The sequence below is a fragment of the Aplysia californica genome, unplaced genomic scaffold (assembly GCF_000002075.1).
Source record: "Aplysia californica isolate F4 #8 unplaced genomic scaffold, AplCal3.0 scaffold01865, whole genome shotgun sequence".
In the NCBI taxonomy this organism is placed as follows: Eukaryota; Metazoa; Mollusca; class Gastropoda; order Aplysiida; family Aplysiidae; genus Aplysia; species Aplysia californica.
Window position 1 is genome coordinate 23,742 of NW_004799135.1, and position 2,104 is coordinate 25,845.

Here is a 2,104-nt window from a genome sequence, read left to right on the forward strand (position 1 = left end):
TATTGTGTTGTGTTGTGCTGTGCTGTGCTGTGCTGTGTTGTGTTGTGTTGTGATGTGTTGTGTTGTGCTGTGCTGTGCTGTGCTGTGCTGTGCTGTGTTGTGTTGTGTTGTGGTGTGGTGTGGTGTGTTGTGTTGTGGTGTGTTGTGTTGTGGTGTGTTGTGTTGTGGTGTGATGTATTGTGTTGTGGTGTGATGTATTGTGTTGTGTTGTGGTGTGTTGTGTTGTGGTGTGTTGTGGTGTGCTGTGTTGTGTTTTTAAATGGACAGAAATAGCAAATGTGTTTTAAATAGACAGACAATTGGTCGCTCTTAAGCACAACGTGGCTATCCCGAAAAATGCTGTTTCGAGAAAATGGAAGGTAAAGTTTTTGCCCATTGTTCAGTTTCTTTAAAAGACAAGGAGAGTTTTCTCTATAACCAAACAAATATACACACCAATGAAACCAAACTTTTTCTATAGGTAGAACAATGCCCACTTTTGGTGTAGGTCAAGATTTCTGGAAACTCCCGAGATCTGGGTTAGCCCGCTTGTCCTTAAAAGCGGCCATTTGACCTCTCACCCTCATCCTTACTATCGTCATTTTCTTCTACTTCTTTTGTAGGTTTGTCACACTCTTGTGACCTGCTATTTCCGGGGTGCCTTGATAGTCGAAGCAGACTTTGTGCTGTTGAAGCTAGAAAGGTGAGCAGAGTAAGCCTGATTCCCTGTAAGGACTTCTCTGTTGACACCCACCCCTTGGCGCTCATATGACCTTATGCAGCTACGAGCGATGTAAAACCTCTACTAAAACAAAACTAAACCCCACAGGGCAACATCACGACCACTGGCGGGCTGGACAGAGAGACACAGAGCCTGTACCACGTCACAGTCCAGGCCAGGGACAGTACCCGGGCCACGCTCTCCGCTCTCGCAATGGTGAGTCAGACAGACGGGTGTGGTCGAGAAGGCTAGGTGTCATAATGGTGAAATGGTATGGGTTTAACGCCCCTATCAAAACTATTAGGTTATTTAACAAGCGGGGCCTCATTGTGTAACGTCCGTCTCCGATAGGACTGAGCCAAGTGGGAAATTCGTGTAAAGTGTCTTTCCAATGGACACAACGTCGAACCGAGCAGAGGCTCGAACCCCCAAACCCGCGATCTCACGATTACGAGTCCGATAGCCTAACCACTAGACCACCGACGCCACTAGGTTAGGTTTAGATCTCTCCTACCAGAAGATCAGGGATGTGGCAGAAAGACAGCAGTAAGGAGGAGCCAAGGAGAAGCAGTAGAAAGGCTGCAGAAAGAGTCAGGAGCCCAGAGGAGGGGGGCAAAGGAGGTGAGGGGGTGGGGGCAGAAAGTGGAGATGAAAGCAGACGACAGAACATTGCTAGAGAGCAGGAATGGAGGTGAAAGGAGACAGTTCAAATTTGTAGAGAAGAAAAATGTCCGTCGCTCTCCCGATTCGCAAGGAGAAGCAGTAGGGCAAACGAGGCAGGGGTAGGCCCAGAACAACCTACATAGGGAACCTAAACAAATGGGTAACAGGGAAAGATCAGGGAAACGTAGCTTTTTTTAGAGCATTCGAGCAAAGGAATGAATGGAGAACCATGATCGCCGATGTCTGTCGCAGATCTGGCACTGGATGATGATGATGATGATGATGATGATGATTGTACCGTCGGGACATCACAATCACAACATGTAGATCTAGACAGACAATGAAAGCAACCGGAGCCAGACACGACTGTACCGGTGGACGTACTCTGTATTACTGACTAGTAGTGACCACTCTTCTCTAAAATACGTGCCAGTGGTTACAGTTGCCAGGTCTTCCTAAATACTAAGGCTATAGAGGTGGTTTGCCTAATAGTAATGGACATTACAATGATGATGATGATGATCCCGATTGGAACCGGGACCTACTGTATGAGAGTCGGTGGCCTAGTGGTTAGTCTCTCGGACTCGCAACCGTAAGGTCGTGGGTTCGAATCCTGTCAGGGACCCGACGTTGTGTCCTTAGGAAAGGCACTTTACACGAGTTTTCCTCACTTCACCCAGGTGGGAATGGGTACCCGGCTATAGACAGCGAAAGATCTTGTCAGTTTGTTAGTGTTTGAGC

At 47.7% G+C, this 2,104-nt stretch overlaps 1 protein-coding gene across 1 annotated transcript in view; it reads left to right on the forward strand.

The window, feature by feature from the left end:
* The window catches only part of LOC101859383 (protocadherin Fat 4), a gene marked incomplete at both ends in the record, with an annotated part of 26,954 nt that overhangs the window by 22,085 nt on the left and 2,765 nt on the right, over positions 1-2,104 (forward strand). Inside the window, one exon of the mRNA XM_005113294.1 lies at positions 809-916. Coding sequence (XP_005113351.1) covers positions 809-916 — 108 coding nt within the window. The remainder of the gene's footprint in view (positions 1-808; positions 917-2,104) is intronic.